Source organism: Phoenix dactylifera, chromosome 11, assembly GCF_051530095.1.
Source record: "Phoenix dactylifera cultivar Ajwa chromosome 11, Ajwa_hap1_PhDact_Kaust_v1.1, whole genome shotgun sequence".
NCBI lineage: Eukaryota > Viridiplantae > Streptophyta > Magnoliopsida > Arecales > Arecaceae > Phoenix > Phoenix dactylifera.
This window is the reverse complement of record NC_143200.1, coordinates 626989-642074: the sequence shown is the minus strand read 5'-3', so window position 1 is coordinate 642074 and position 15086 is coordinate 626989. Positions and strand designations below refer to the sequence as shown.

Below are 15086 nucleotides of genomic sequence, written 5' to 3'. Positions count from 1 at the left end.
ACAAGAGAAAAAAAAAAGAAAAAAATCAAAAGAATAGAAAGGCCGAAACAATGACTTCGTCTCCCTCTCCGAAAACCTAGTGGAGATAGAATTATGCCAGCTTGGTAAACTAGCACCTTCAAGATTAGATCTCTTAAATGCAATAACGTGCTTGGAAATCCATCTTTTAAAATCCTTGTTGAAAGTGGATGTTATTTACACTACGAAAGCTGACATAAGTAGATGAGAAAAAGATTGATAGTATAACACTGTGAAATGCAAACTGAAATTCGCAGATAGTCTGTCAGAAGCAATGATCTGATCAACTTGTTGAATTGATGCACGAAGTTTTGGGCTGACATATTTTCATTTTACTCTAGCTGCATCAAATGCCATTTGATATCTGTTCTCCTTTCTACTCCTATGCTGTATTTTGCTTTCCCCCTTCTTTACTATAGAATTCTATATGAATCCTTACCTTTTACTTTGAAGCAGTTGATGGTTTACCCTGAATATCCATGTTCATGTGCTGAGATATTCTTTTGCAGTTTAGTTATATTTGTATTTTCTCTTTTCTGTTCTATTAAAGTACCTCAACTCCCCCTCCTCCCCAAAAATAAGAAACCTCATTCCTTGATATATTTCTCCAAGTATATCCTTGTGTAGCATCTAAATATTTTCACAGCTGGCGCAATCTAACACGGTCAATTATCAAATATGTTTAACATAGTGCTTGTCTGTTTTCGGTTGTGTTTCTTGGCCCATAATATTTACTAGATTACTGTTATTTGGGCTGGTGCAGATTGAATGGAAAGCCTGTTTATATACTTGTAGACTGCCATCACTAGACTTCATGATCGATCAGGTCTGCATCATCATATTATTGTGCTGCAGTTCAGTGCAAAAAAGAGATTGCATGCTTGCGATCAGAGTGCAGTTTTTTTTTCAAAAAAAATTATTTGTTGTAAATTTAACTTAAATGTGTAAATATTTTATGATAGAGAAACATAGACATGTTCTATATACTTATAATCTGGTTGTTTTTACATCGTTTTCCAGGTAAACTAGTGTCAGTTTTCTGCTCTGAGAAGTTTGCAAGACAGTGTACATAATTCTCTTTTTCTCCATGGTTTTAGTTTCAAGTCTGTTAAATGGATTTACATGAACACTTTGCACATGATCTTTAAATTTTGAAAAAAAATGTCCATGTTAAAATTTTAGAAGAAATTCCCATTATAGAGGCTCTATTCAATGACCTGAGTGTCGAATATCTCTTCTTATCAAGATATCATTTATTTTGAATGGTGACTTTTCTTCACCATCCTGGTAGAACATTCTTATGAACTTCAGGGGCCGATAGTTCCCGGCATTCGCTCAACATTATAGTTTGTGGTGTATAGGTGTTTGCATGTTTAGTCGATAGCCCGAGCTGACTCCATGTTTGGTGCTAACTTCATCTCAAATTTGTGCTCTTTAGCTAATAAAATAAACATTCAGAAACGAGCAAAGACTAATTAATCTCCTCAAGGGGATGAAAGCTTTTGGAGAAGGTGGCTGGCCTGAACCATTTCTGCCTTGAGATTATATGTGTAGATCAGCGTGTGTTATTTATCCCTTATGCCTGGTAACCAAGGTGAAGGGTCTGCAAATCCTAGCAGTTCCAGAAAATTCCTTTGGGGTTTTGAACCGGTGTCCGAACCATGCCTAACCTAATGCATAGTCTCAGATCAATAACTGTCTAAAAGCATTAATCCTTGTTGTTAAATGCATAAATGTGATCGCTTATCTATTGTTCTACTGATACAAAAGAGAATTCTGAACAATAATTTTAGTTCAGTAATAGGCTTGCAGTAGAGAATCAATTTGATAGATATATCTGTAATTACTAGGTTCAACATACCTAGAATCTTGAAAATTTTCCCAGGTGTTGATAGCAGCCATAGAATTTTAACTCAAATAAGTAATTTTCCATGCATGAGACATAAACAATAGTTATCTGAACTTAAAATAGCACATACAAGTAAAAGTCATTGATGTTAACAGGACATTCCATCTTTTGATTATGATGGACTGTTTGTAATAAATTCTCCATAGTGTTATGCAATCTGCATTATATTACTTGATGAAGTTTATTTTGATGGAAGAGATACGTGGAAGGAGTAATTTTAGAAATATTATGTGATTACTTGATGAAGTTTATTTTGATGACAAGGGTCCCCTCGCAGAATCAGCACATCTGGAAATTTAGTGATCTAGGGTTCAGTCATATAAATCATTGTATATATCATTCATATATCATCTGTAAGATCCATCCTTGCTGATCAGTTTGTAGTGACAGTGCAAGTTATGGTGCGTGGTCTCGTACCCTAATGCTTATTCACATTGAAGTGCTTTACTACATGGCCTTCATTGGAACTTAGACTTCGGAGCCAAAATCGGTCCCTATGTTTCTGTGGGTTGAGCATATAAACCAAATCCTGTTTCTACAGTCTTTCAGTTATTTAAAAGCAAGAAAAGTTCTTTAATTAGTTATTGATGAGGTTGGAAGTATTTTTGTTTCTGAATTAATCAAGATATATATTTTTATTTGAGAGAGTGGAGATAATTGACTAAGGCTATGCATGTCCACCTTCTTATGTTTCTCATATTATACAAAACTTTGGATTTTTGAGTGACAAGAGCTAGAAATTATCGTGCCACATTTGGTTTGAGGTATAGATTTTGGATGCTACAATTTACCTGTTTTTGAGCTTCTGCAGAAAAAAAAAATCATAGCTAGTAGTTGGACATGAATATTTAAATGACAAGGTTGTAAACCATAATATTGCAGATCGCAATCCTTACTTGAGGAATGGATCTATATCTAATCAGGCGGATCGTGCGACCCTGAATTTGTCATGGATCGCTGATTCTTGAAGTTAGCAACTAGGATGATCAGATTCCCAGCTCTAGCAGTACTAGTAGTGCAAAAGCTGCCAAACAATTTGTGTGCTAAGCTGTGGTTTCGAGTCAGTTTCATAATTCTAGTCAAAGCCACCAAAAACAAGAACAGCAGCTATTTATAGGATACTAACATTACTGAATTTCAGATCTTATAGGATATTGCACCTTTTCGAAGAAACCAACAATGCCTAATTTCCTTGCTAAGTGAGGTATGATGCAGTCAACCTAAATCTGCCAGGGTTTTTATCTTGTACCTGATATTAAAACACCTCCTGTCCTTGTACAAGGCAGCGATTTATTAACATTGTGAATGAAGGGAAATGGTTCTGAGAACATTGAAAAAAAGGAGTAATTGATGGGATCACTACTATTCTTCTGAAGTTTACATTATTGTTAGTCTTCTTTTTCTTTTTGGTTAATTTTATGCTTTCCATGACATCACTGTACAATGATTTCAGGTCTGGAAAGTATGAAATCAGAAGGAGCTGGGAATAAATTCATATTTGCCAAGTTTGTTTTCCTTATGAACATTTTAATTGTTATTTCTAAATTATTTAAGATCATCTGTTTGGTTTTCTCTAGACATTTCATGGGTGGTATAGGTTCTTTTCTTAGTGGACTGCCATTTTCACCTGACCACCATCTTTTACAAACTTCTCCCATATGTTCAACAACTACAAACGAAAGCAATGTTCCTTCATCGGCACCAGTTGAGTTCTATAACTTCTTGTCTGGACTTGCCTCTAGTCCTAGGACTCAAACTAGCTTCTAAAGCAGATTTTCTTTCTGGGCTCGATTTTACTTGCATTGTGGAACAAGCATATAAAGTATTCTTCACCTGCAAAAGTTTGCCTTGTATTTTGGTTGATTCTGACGGAGATGCAGCAGCCAGGGATTCCCTTTCTGCAGAGAAACCTACCATCAGATGGCTTTTGATGGGTACAGCTAGAATTATTGGAGAAATCCATCAAGGCTTGTATTGGTGTTGAAGCATGGCTTTCAAGAGGCATCTCATGTATGCAAAGCAAATGGAGTTTCATCATGAACTGCATCTTTTCATCCAACATATGTAAAGGTTTTACTAAGAAAATATATTTATCCTTCTGTCTCCATATATATAGTTAGCAAAATAAGCTGAATAACTAATATGGGGCTAAACACACGCCGACGCGGATCCTCACATACTCTCTGATGTTCTTGTCGGACTAAGAGTTTAAATCTATTCAAATCTAATCACAAGCGGCACCGCGATCGGCCTGTGGTCAACTTTAATGAGCCTACGTTGTAGTGTCCTCTAGTCCATATGGATTATTAGCCGGTTCTGCTCTGAAACAATTTGTCACAACTTAGGATCTCACTCAGAAAAGCTAGCCGGAAGATATTTTTTGGATCCTTAGTCCTATATAAGTACTCATGATCTTCCCGACAAATAATCAACGTGGGACTAAAGATGCACCCGCACATACCTTCACAGTATCACATTATGAGGAGCAATTGAGGACACACGAATTAAATTAGTTGCTAGCAATGTATCTCAGACAGGCTCTGCAGAACCCCACCACCCTGGAAACTTATGACAGTAATGTCTTCTAAAGTCAGGCTGAAATCTATTAATCTTGAGATCTCCTGCTGCAGTTGAGAGAGGTTCTCTCTGCTCAAATGGGCCTAGCATGGAAGGTCGCCTTTGGGCAATGCCTCTCTCGTTCTGCTTCACCAGTACATTAGACTGTTAATAGTTCTCGAGGAATGCTTTAGTGGGTATGTGTACGCACTTGTTGACAATTTTTTCGTAGGTGCCCGAATATATGCACAAATTTTCCTTCCTTAAGTTACTATGTTTTTGAAAATACGATATGCTGACTGAAATTTTTTGCCTGACTAGTAGTGATTGCTGCAAAATATTTGATCACCTAAGGCAACATGATTTAGTAAACATTTCTTTTTGTTGCGCTTTTCTGTTTGGTTAATGTAAGGGTGCAATAGAGCTATGCCAACTCGAATAGTTAAAAGTTCAAGCTCTACACGATTCAAAATATTCTGATTTGAAACTCAGCTCGATCGAACTTTAATATTCACACTTGAACTCGACCCAGCCAAAAAAAAAAAATGGTAATACTCTATATAAACTCGACCCAACTCAAATATCAACTGAGCTGCACTCGAGTTCGAGTTCGAGTTCAAGTTCCAGCTCACATTCGAGCCTTAATCATAATTAAAAAATATATTTAAATAAAAATAAAATAAAACATTATATTTATAATATATTATAAATAAAAATATAAAATTATTAATAATGAATATATATATATATATATTCGACTAGCGTGGCGAGCCCTCAAGCTGAGTCTTTTGCTACTTGAGCTCGACTCAAAAAAATGTTCGAGCTACTCGAGCTTACCTAAATTTCGAAAATAGTCCAGCCGCAACGAGGTCAAGCAACTTGCAAGCTGCTCGGCTCATTTGCATCCCTACTTCTGGTAGTTTGAAAGTATTAGTAAATAACATATCTTCTCATGTAAAATGAATTTTTTTTTGAAAAAACAAAGGAAAAAAAATTAGTTGTCACATCACTTAATGTTGAGCTCTTGAAACTTTGACCATACAATGAACGGATATCTTGGTGGGCAATATCCTGAGAAAGATGTAGCCTGTTTTTAGGCACTAGCGAATGTTTTTTACATGAACATTTGAGCCAAATACCTAGTCACCCTACCTATCCTTGGTCCGAAAGTTGCGGGGCAACTCTTAGTGGGAAACACCAATGTGCAACTGAATAAAGCATAGAGCACCAGCTATTTGAATATTGGTTCCGTGAAGAAGGTTCCTTGTTGCATGATTCTTGTTTCCGACAGGCATGAAAAATATCAATGGTCCCAATGATCCGTGTCACATGGGACTTTATTTCTGCCGATGAGATGATATCAAAGGCCCGAGGCATGAAAGCAACACATGCATCAATCATTATATATATACGACCTCATCCAAAAAAACTAGCCGAAAAATATTATTTAGATTTTTTGATCTTGTATAAGTACCCAAAATTTATCCAGTGAATAACCGATATAGGACTAAACACACGCCAGCACAAGTCCTCACACTACATGTATCCAGAAGAATAATTCATAAGTGAATATAATTTTGCATGTTATTTTTCTTTTTGAAGCTAGTTCTCTCATAGATGCCGGATAACGTAATCACCGGAAAACCTGCATCTGAAATATGTCATGCTTTTATTCTTGACTTATGCTCTCTTTGGATCTATGGATAGTTTGACATAATTGGATGTTGTTGTAGCCTGCTCTAGCGGTGATCTTGGAGAGGATAGGCTGCCTCTTTAGTTAACTCACTTCCCTTTTGACTTTTCTAATAAAAAACAAAGTTCTCATCTATTTATTTATACTGTATTAGTAGATTTTTAGATGTTTTCAATATACTTTTGAGAATATTGATTTAAATAGTTGAGGAAAGATTGAAGGATTATGCCATGGCTAATGGGATGCGAACATGATGCTCTTTTACTTCTAGCACTCATTGATAAGACTGAACATTGGATCCAGCTTCTCCTGCGGAAATTTCTCCATCAACACTCCCACATCATGAGCACTCCTCATCCCTCTGCTTAACAATCATGATTAACTAAATCATGATTAGTGCATATAAATTATATGTGTGTGTGTGAGAGAGAGGGCGCATAAGTAACACAAAGAAACCAAGGGCCTGGTGCTTCTAAATGGAAATCCCAAGAATCTCCTCTACTTTAATTTCCCATCATCACTGTATGACTGAAAAGGAGGAAAAGAACGAGAGCAGAAGCAGCAGCAAATGGGCTGTTAAAAGGTTGGAGAGTGGAGACTGTGTGATGAGATGAGAAATCCGCCCTCCCATTGGGATGGAAAGCAAGCGTCGAACGGTCGATGGTTGGCCAAACTCCATCCAATAAGAAAAAGGGAAAAAGAAGAAAAGAGAAGGGAGGGTAAAAGGAAAGCCTCTTTTTCGCATATACTTACTGCGATGATGATGGTGACGACGACGACGAAGACATCCCCATTCCCCACATACCCACCTCTCTCTCTCTCTCTCTCTCTCTTGCTTTGTTCTTCTTCTTGTTTCGAAAAGTTTTTTTTTTTTCTCAGTGTCATGCTCCCACTTGTGCTTTTCGCCATGGAAGGCCTCGGATTGAAGCTTTCCTCCTCCTCTTTCTATGGCCTTGATCACAAGTAGCGTTGGACGAGAAGGAGGAGGAAGGGAGGAGGGATGGAGAAGAGTAGCGGGTGCTGGGCGGCGGTTGCTCGTGGGATTAGAGGGGCTTGCAGGTCTTCTAAGGCCGCCAAAGACTCTCCCAATGCCCTCCCGAAGGCCAGTCTGGTCTATGATGCAGGTCCGTTTGCTCTTTTCCACTCCCAAAAATCCCTTCTTTTTGGTTTCTTTAGTCTCTCTCTATCTGATAGTATAGAATTCGTGCCTGTTCTTGCTCATCCGATCAATATTTTGCTACCAATATTCGCGGCAAGAAAGAGCGTAGTTTTCTTCCGGCAATCGGAGTTCTCTTTAGATCTGGTAAAAGTTGGGTTTTTTTTTTCTGTTTCGTTAAAGAACAAGTGAAAAAAGATAAGAGAAGTCCTTCAGTCGAAAAAAGGATACAGAGTACTAGAAGAGAAGTAAAACAAGGTCCGAATTAGATCAACCTGAAAGAAGCTCTAGGGAGGGAAGTATCTTTAACCAGTTTCTGATCTGAGATGGAACTTTTTTTGGTCTTCCAATCGGCCCAGAGCGATTTCATCACTCCAGCCATCACCTGACCTTTAAAACATCTTTAAGTGGAAGCAATGGATCCTAGAAATTGGATAGCATGAAATAGACGGGGCATGGATACATTCCTCTGGCTGTACTCCGGGCCTTAGAATATCTTTGAACTAAGGCTCTTTGCAAATGGTTGGCGGGTAAATAAATGAGGCACCAATTCTAGCCGATGACAATAGGAAAGGGAACCCAAAATGCATGAGTATCACCTTTTTCGGTTGTTCTCCATGCGATGCTTATTATTAATTACCAGCCACATGAACACCTTTAGCTTCTCCAGAACAGGGACCTCCAAAATTGTTGGGCAAATTGGCACCTAATTCCACCAAGTGGATAAGAGAGGTGAGAAATAAGCCTACGGACTAGGAGATACTCGCTTTGTAACAACCAATATCCAGTACACCTTATAAACTTGTATGTCAAATTCCAAGCATTCTCCTCGCCCCTCATAAGATGCCCCCTAATTCGCACTTTTGATCTAGCTACTGCCTATCATTTTGATCAATAAATGAGTGAAAATATGCAGTGTTATAAAATTAGTTCCAAGTTTGCTAGCATTACAATTTCTCAAGACATGGAATTGTTCTGTGGATTGAGGATTTTTCTGATTCTTTATAATTTTATCATAGCGTTTGGCAACTATCAAGTCCTAGGTTCATTTGTCATCATATAAGCATATTTAACATGTGGCAGAGAGCAAATATCAGCACCACAGATCCATATTTTCTTCAAGTGCATCCATCTTGGCTGCTTCACGAAATTTAATATCAAAGTTCTAGACGAAAAATTATATTTTCAGTCATATGGGATGATGGGTAAATAATGTTTAAATAATTATAACTTGTATAACCACATTAGTGCATTGTTGTTTCACAGAGTTGTCTTCCTGCCTGTCATTCTTTAGTTACCTTTACCTAAATTTAGTTGAAACTGTGTGAAAATTCATGCAACTAATAGATACCTGAAGCATATTGTAACATGCTCATTTACCATTGTTAAGGCCCTAATTCATTGGAAACCATGAATTACTTCATATATGTCAAACTGGTATCCTTCCCGACCAAAATTCTAAGGTTCGATTTTGTAGTATATAACTGAAAGCCATTATATGCTGGGAACTGTGATTTCATGGTTTGTTAGACCATTAGTAGCATTTACCAGGTTGTTGAACTTGCACATCTGATTTCATTCTGTATCTCTTGGAACATGGCTAACTGAGATAAATGATGTTAGGACATATAATTTAAATTGTGGTGTTCTGACCTAAGATTTAACACATTTGTTTCTTTTAAATGCAGCAACGGAGACAAGATATCTAAATGCTAGCAATCGTGAACTTGCTGCTCGTCATGAATCTAATTTTTCTGTGGAAACTGCTGCAAATCCAACTTCTGAAGACAAAGCATCTTGTCAGTTACTTCAGTTTACTTTTCAGGAGCTGAAGTCTGCTACTGGTAACTTCAGACCTGATAGTATTCTTGGCGAAGGTGGGTTTGGCTATGTTTTCAAGGGATGGATAGAGGAGAATGGCACAGCTCCTGCAAAACCAGGTACTGGTATTACTGTTGCAGTCAAGGGTCTGAAGCCTGATGCTCTTCAAGGCCATAGGGAATGGCTGGTAAGTGTCTTGACTGTCAAAATATTTTTGACTTTATAGTAGATGGCTGACTAACAATATGTTGCCCGGCTGCAGGCTGAAGTTGATTTCCTTGGGCAATTGCATCACCCTAATCTTGTTAAGCTCATAGGATACTGCAATGAAGATGACCAAAGGCTGCTTGTCTATGAATTTATGGCTAGAGGAAGTCTTGAAAACCATCTTTTCCGAAGTGAGTATATAATGATACCCAAAGTTGCTTTTCATTTGATATTATAATGATTTATCACCATTGATCCTTTTCAACTATTTGGGCAAGATTTTATAGTCCTCTGATTGTTCCTATCAAGCAATACGTCAGTTGTCACTGCAGATCCTTTTTAATTTCTTGCTGTAACTAGTGTCCATGTTATGTTAGTCTTAATTTCCTTCTGTCTCAAAGATTGTAATTTAATTTTTCTGGATCTTAAGTAGAATAAGCTGCCAATGTGGAAAAACCCCTTTGAGCTGATGAATACATGGATGGAAACGGAACACAAGTACTTACTGATAATCTGAAGTACATGGTAATGTATTTGATGGGCCTCTTAGTGTGTATTTCATGAGGCTCTTAATGGGCTGGTATTCGTAGATGTGTCTTCTAAGTGTGGTTTCAACTTGGCAAGGAAATTCTGAACCTGCTTTCATCCTCTTTTCTGCATTGGCTATCTTTTATTTGTACTTAAGCTACTACAAAATTCTTAAGCTCAAATATCTTCTTCTCTTGTGGACCAGGTCTTTGTTATGCTAAGACTTTTCTAGTTTAACTACTATTTTTTATAAGCTTTGGTAACAAAAGTTTCCAATATATTTCCCTCTTAAAAATTCAAAACTCCAAACTTTTCTCAACTTTAACATTGTATTTGTCGAATGACAAACTCTTGCAGTTGGTGAATTTACATGACTTCGATGGTTTTGGTGGAAGAATATTTTCTTCCCATGTTTCTGAAATTAAGTTTCATTTTTGTTTCTTGGATATAGTTTAGCAGCATACTTGTTATGGTTCTTAGTGTTGTTCAATGTTGGATCTGCAGGTGTTTTAGTATGTTTAATTTAACCAGGGTTGTACATCTTGGTACCGGACCCCATACTAGTACCTGTGGTACACCACCATGATGACACGTGGTAGGTGCTATGTTGGCAGTGCACTCATACCATGATGACACGTGGTATGGTACCATGTTCCGCTGTAATGTACCAGTTCCCTAGTGGTAGTGTACGGTAACACCCAATAAGGACTGGCACATTTCAATATGTAAAACCTAACATTGAACAGAAGGGTTCAAATTAATTTTCTTTTTTTATTTTGAACTTTGTCCATGGTCATACTTTTTCTATGTAAAGCAATATGTCAGTGTTTTTTTTTTTTTGTAGAATACAAAATATCAGTTTTTCTTACTTATGCTATGGCTGTTGAAGGGGCTCTTCCCCTACCCTGGTCCAGCAGGATAAAGATTGCACTTGGTGCTGCTAAAGGACTGGCCTTCCTCCATGGAGGCACCGAACCAGTTATCTATAGGGACTTTAAGACATCTAACATTCTTCTAGATTCGGTACTTGCTTCATTTGTAACTTCTGCATTTTCAAGTACCAAAAAGCTTCTGCATATAAAGATTGACTTTTCCTTGTAGGAGTACAATGCAAAGCTTTCAGATTTTGGACTGGCAAAAGCTGGGCCTCAAGGAGATAAGACTCACGTTTCTACTAGAGTTGTTGGTACATATGGTTATGCCGCACCAGAGTATGTGATGACAGGTATGCATTGAAAACTCAATGTCTTCAGTGAAGTGATACAGAACGTAGATGCGGAGTCATAGAGATTTTTGTAAATCTTTTATCATAATTGGCATTATTGTTTGAAACATTTAGGTCAGAGGCTGCGAACCGAATACCCACTCGAGTAGTTTAGTTTTAGATTATCTTCACAAAATTCATGTTTGCCTTGACTGCTTGAAGGGGCATTCTGTAATAATGTCTAGAAAGGATAATACAAGTAGACTGGCTGCTAGTTTCTGTGCTGGATCTGATTGTTGATTTACTAGTGATGAAGTTTTATAAATATAATGCAAAATTCAGCCCCATTAAGGGATTTTGAATCTGAGTTGATGGATCTATCAAGAGAGTGGAAAGATGACTGTGAGGGAAGAAGTATACTAGATTTTGCAATGCAAAAGAACAGACTTAACACATCTAAGATGGCGAACTCTTTTTGGGTACAGTTTCTTTCCACCCTTAGCCAAACTTTCCACTAAGATATGAAGTACATGAATGTATTCTACCTTAAAATTATGTGAAAAAGTGGTAATCTCTTGTGACATATGAAGTACATGAATGTATTCTACCTTAGATTATGTGAAAAAGTGGTAATCTCTTGAGACATATGAAGTACATGAATGTATTCTACCTTAGATTATGTGAAAAAGTGGTAAGCTTATGTGTTACAGTAGGGAACAGGCAGTTTAGCAGTCCCTTTTGACAGGTAATGAAGATCGGCAAAAACACAAATCATGCACTTTCACTGTAAATGACTTTATGAGGGCTACTTATGACAAGTCTGTTCCGATCATCTGCTCTTCTGACTACTGCTTGCAGATCTGTGTTTTTTAGTGACCTCTCAGACCAATTGCTCATTTTAGCACTCTGATGTAGGAGAAGGGAAGGAACACACTGAGGAATAGGCCTGTCCACCCTAGAGGAGTGACAGCAAATAATATGTCAACCTGCTTATATTCGATCAAAAATCATTCAAGGGCTCACATGAAACTTAAATGATAATGCATGTTAGTCATGGTTATCCGTTTTTAGTAGACATGAATTCACATAGCTGTGATGCCTTACCTCATTCTTTATAACCCTGCATACACAGAACTATCCGTGTTTCAGTATCTCCTAATAATTGATTGTTAGCTGCTGGAACACCCAAGAGATAATTTATGAGACAGATCAACCTCCAGTCTTTATAACATATATAATTGATATTGAATATGACTGTCGGATTCTCCCATCCTGAAAGTTTTGAGCACCAAACAATACTCATTCATGGTCATCTTGGATATGTTCCTTTCATGTAATATATATTGCTCATTGTTGGTGTTCTTCCTTTATTTTTTCAATTGGTACAAAAAGATTGATTGGGAAAAAAACACCATATCAAAATGCTACTCAGGGCACTTGACATCTAAGAGTGACGTCTACAGTTTCGGTGTTGTGTTACTTGAGATTCTAACTGGTCGAAGATCTATGGACAAAAAGCGACCGAATGGGGAACAAAATCTTGTGGCATGGGCTAGACCACATTTAGGGGACAGGCGAAGGCTTCACCAACTAGTAGATCCTCGCCTGGAGCTTAACTATTCAATTAAAGGAGTGCAGAAGGTTGCTCAGATAGCCTACCACTGCCTCAGCAGGGATTCCAAAATACGCCCTTCAATGGATGAGGTTGTGAAGTATCTCATACCGCTGCAAGATCTAAATGACCTGGCTTCCTTGTCTTTTCGCTCTCGTTCATCTCAGCGAGGTCAGTAAACCTAGGACTGGCACAATAAATGTCTGGTTTTTATGTGCATAAATCAAAATGACTAATACTTCAGAGGACTAATTTTTTTGGCATTTAATGTAGGTAAGGTGCACCGCTGATGATGGTTTCAGTATGCTTTCCGGATTGCAGTTTCAAGGTTTCCTGATTGCTAGATTTTCAACCTAATAAAGTGGATGAGAACTGAGCATTAAGACGAGCTGCACCTCAGTTACTAGAAGACTAACTTATCGCCCCTTACACGGTACTACGAATGCTTTCTAAAGCTTGTTTTATTGAATTAGCCATGTTGTGCGTATGATCAAAGAACATGACATATGGTAACCCTCAAGTTGCACATATTGGAGGGGGAAGAAGTATGGGTATCCACAAACAACTTGTTGTTCTAGAGAGCCAAGAAGTGGCCAATTCTGTGTTTTTTCAAGCTTGTATAAGTTATCATATTTCTACGTCTGTTGTTTACTTGGATGCCTTGGGGTTGTGGTCTTGTGTTTGATTAGGTGAAATTTATGGAAAGCTCATCCGCTTAGAAAGTTGATTTCTGATGAGGTTCCAACCACTGATTTTGGTTGGTGGATTTCAAGAAATCACGAGAACAAAATGTCATAAAACATATATCCTGATAACTATTTCAGTTTGCAATATATTTTGTTTCTTTATTGCTCAGAGAACTATTAAAATTTAATTGTTCTACTTCTTTTGCTTTCAAAGGCTGAGTCTGCACCAAATGATGGCTGAGTCTGAGTAATTCAGCCTAGCTAAATTGTATTCAAGAAAAAACGATAAAAAGGAAAGTTTGAATTTGTGAATTATTCAGGAATTTATCAAAAAATTAGATACTTATATGACTAGGTTCCAACTATAAATGAGAAAATGAAGGGTTATCCGATACCTTGTTATATCATCGATCATTAAGTAGGAAGCTCTTTATGTCAGTTTCTCCATTAAAAGCGTAAATTAAAGAGAACATGCAATGTAGGTGCAAGCAGTCACAATCCAGTGAAGGATGAGCACATGAGACTTCTTATTTGTTCTCAGGTACAGCGTGTCACACTGTATCACACGACGAGATTACACAGGCAAAAATGTGATATATCAAATGTGAACCTCCATATTATAATCACCAAAATGTTTCTTCGTTTACCGTCAATCAAAGACCACAGACAACAGATACTTAAAAGCTCTCAGTGCTATCGGTCTTCTTGAAATCAAGAGGGCTGCTTGGCGGACTAGGTGTAAGTATATGGGAGTATAATAACCAATATGATGGAAATTTTAGCCAATGATACTTTCACTTTCTCGAAATACATAAAAGACTTCACCAAAGATGGTGAAGCCAAGCCAAAATTAGAGCACTGATCAACAGGATAACCAGCCATATTAATATCATCATGAGCTTTAAACTCGAGAAGAAGGACAGGACATGATAAGCAAGAAATGACATTACAACCAGACGATATTATTTGAGTTTCTTGTTCGTGTATAAGTATCAAAGATTTACTTAGCGAATAATTAATATAGGACTAAACACATGCTCGTATTTTTACATACTCTCTCCGTTTAAGCTCTGGCGTCCTCGTCGCTAAGGATCCAAATCCATTCAAATCCAATCATAAGCATCATGATCAACTCATGGTCAACTCACGTATATTTGTATTGTAGTGTCTCCTATTACATATAGGTCATGAGTGACCTCACCCAAAATGGCTTGCCAAAAGATATTATTTGAATTTCTTGGTACTATATAAGTATTCAAGATCTATCCAGTAAATAGTCGATGCGAGACTAAACACGTGCTCGCATAAGTCTTCACGGTCCATGGATAGAGTACAAAGCAGTTGATGGTTGTCTCTAATGCGATGTGCGTGCACAATGCATGAGAAAGTGACATGGGTATGATAATAAACAAAGATGTTGGTGGGATCTTTAAAGAGGCTTGTAATTAGCTGAAAGAAACTTAAAATAAAGGTCTGTTGGGGTAACAGGAGTGCACATGTGCAGTAGACAAAGCACAACTAATGTAATCACATGTCAATCATTGTTATAGCAAAAATTATGAGAGAAAATACAACAAAAGGAGGCCGGAAAGATTAAGGAGGCCATAGTTTTTCTCAATCAAAAAGTGATAATGTTACTTAAAAAATATGAAATTTTAGAAAATTCATTATAGCTTCTTAATATTATCAACTTACA

The 15086-nt window shown here is 37.3% G+C and overlaps 1 protein-coding gene across 1 annotated transcript; it reads left to right on the top strand.

Annotated features, from left to right (window-relative positions):
• The first annotated feature begins 6640 nt into the window (after positions 1-6640).
• On the top strand, positions 6641-13559 carry LOC103710113 (serine/threonine-protein kinase PBL35-like). Its single transcript, XM_039115969.2, has 7 exons — positions 6641-7300; positions 9021-9340; positions 9416-9551; positions 10778-10911; positions 10990-11113; positions 12525-12875; positions 12978-13559. Exons 1-7 carry the CDS (start codon positions 7177-7179, stop codon positions 12992-12994), a joined length of 1206 nt encoding a protein of 401 aa, XP_038971897.1. The 5' UTR covers positions 6641-7176; the 3' UTR covers positions 12995-13559.
• Positions 13560-15086: the final 1527 nt, after the last annotated feature.